General features: G+C 53.2%; 1 protein-coding gene across 1 annotated transcript in view; it reads left to right on the top strand.

Annotated features, from left to right (window-relative positions):
• The window catches only part of USP48 (ubiquitin specific peptidase 48), a 27,992-nt gene that overhangs the window by 7,725 nt on the left and 18,794 nt on the right, over positions 1–1,473 (top strand). The window contains exons 10-11 of the mRNA XM_018575077.1: positions 1,085–1,087; positions 1,244–1,369. Of these exons, the coding sequence (XP_018430579.1) occupies positions 1,085–1,087; positions 1,244–1,369 (129 nt within the window). The remainder of the gene's footprint in view (positions 1–1,084; positions 1,088–1,243; positions 1,370–1,473) is intronic.

Raw genomic sequence — 1,473 nt, 5'->3', positions numbered from 1 at the left:
GGAAGGTGGTAGGCGGGTGAGTTTCTTCATGTCACATACACTGATACTGGAAGGAGGGCTGGCACCCGTATACCTCAGGTAGGCCTTTCTGAAATGTCAGAGGTGGGTGGGCCGTGACCACATAGGGGCCGGACAGGTTTTGAAATTGATGAGCTAATGAGCTGTGACTGATGATGGCCTGTGGGGTTTGGTGGCGGTGATCTTATGACATATGAAGGTAGAAGGTGCCGGATCCCACTGTAGTCACCTTGGACAAGATATTCCCTGTATTGGTGTATACAAGGGCTCAGGTTGGCACCCCAGGGACGCAAGGCGGGCTCTTCAGGGGTGCAGAACGTCAGACCAATGAGGACTTAAAGATTTTATTTTGCCATAGAAAGCCCCAAAGCCCCAATGGACAAGCCAATGAGATGTTGGGGTTCTTGCACGTCCCCTTTCATTAGGGCTTAAAATTGCGACTAAGAATCTGGATTGTCTCTGGTTTGTATGAATTAATATTTCTAACCCTAAAGGGAGAGGTGGGAAGCCCCGTGTGGGGGGGGTTATTAAAGGAGAACTACGGGGTCGGGGCTTTCCCCCATAGTTCTCCTTAGGGTAACGGGAGGACACAAACTAGCGTCCCCCCCCCACCCTAGGCTCAGTATATAACGAGCTACAGCTCGCGGTATACTGAGACGCCGCAGCTGATTCCGACGTAGATGACGGGATCCGCCCAGCTGCGTGAGTGACAGCTGGCTCGGCCTATCTAGAGGATGTACCCGCCCGTTCCGCCAGTCAGCGCTGGAGGATCGGGGAGGGGAGAATCCAGCCACTCCCCTGTGACGGGATCGAGAGGTGAGCGAACGCCGGTATGTGTTCGCTCACCTCCCGATCTACTGAGCCGACCTGTGACAGTCTCATTGTCACAGGTCGGCTAGAACGATGAGGTGAGTGGAAATCACCCCCCTCCCCCGCTCATAGTTCTCCTTTTAAAGTTTAACTGGACCTGCTGCCACAAAGTTGTAATCTCCTCCTATACATGGTGCGCGGACTACTCCAGGGACCCCCAGGGATACCCCCTATGATGGAGAACTGCATGTTACAGCTGGTCTCTGGTCCGGGGGTGCTCCGGTATGTGACACATGGGGGCGCCTGGCTCTTCCCGTGCCTGGAGACCATGGAGGACAGTCGTGTCATAGACTTTGTGTCCCGGATCCCCATAATCTACTGATGGCGTCTTCTATGTGTTTTCTTTCGTTACCAGAACCTTCTAAAGCCATCGCTCGTAAACCCAAATGTGCAAAAGGCTTCCACTGTTCTCGTAACGCCTACATGTTGGTTTACAGGCTGAAGATGGATGAGAAACCAGACGTGGAGTTTGAGGTTCCAGGTAAGTGCGTGATCGGGTCCATCGGCCTTTGTATAAAGTGCAGCAAAGACGTGGCTAGTAATGGTGACCACTGAATGTAGAAAGGGGCCTCTAGTCCCTGGTGA

This window comes from Nanorana parkeri, unplaced genomic scaffold, assembly GCF_000935625.1.
Source record: "Nanorana parkeri isolate BGI_ZX_2015 unplaced genomic scaffold, ASM93562v1 scaffold3521, whole genome shotgun sequence".
NCBI classification, from domain to species: Eukaryota; Metazoa; Chordata; class Amphibia; order Anura; family Dicroglossidae; genus Nanorana; species Nanorana parkeri.
The sequence above is the reverse complement of the archived record's forward strand: the minus strand, read 5'-3'. Positions and strand labels throughout refer to the sequence as shown.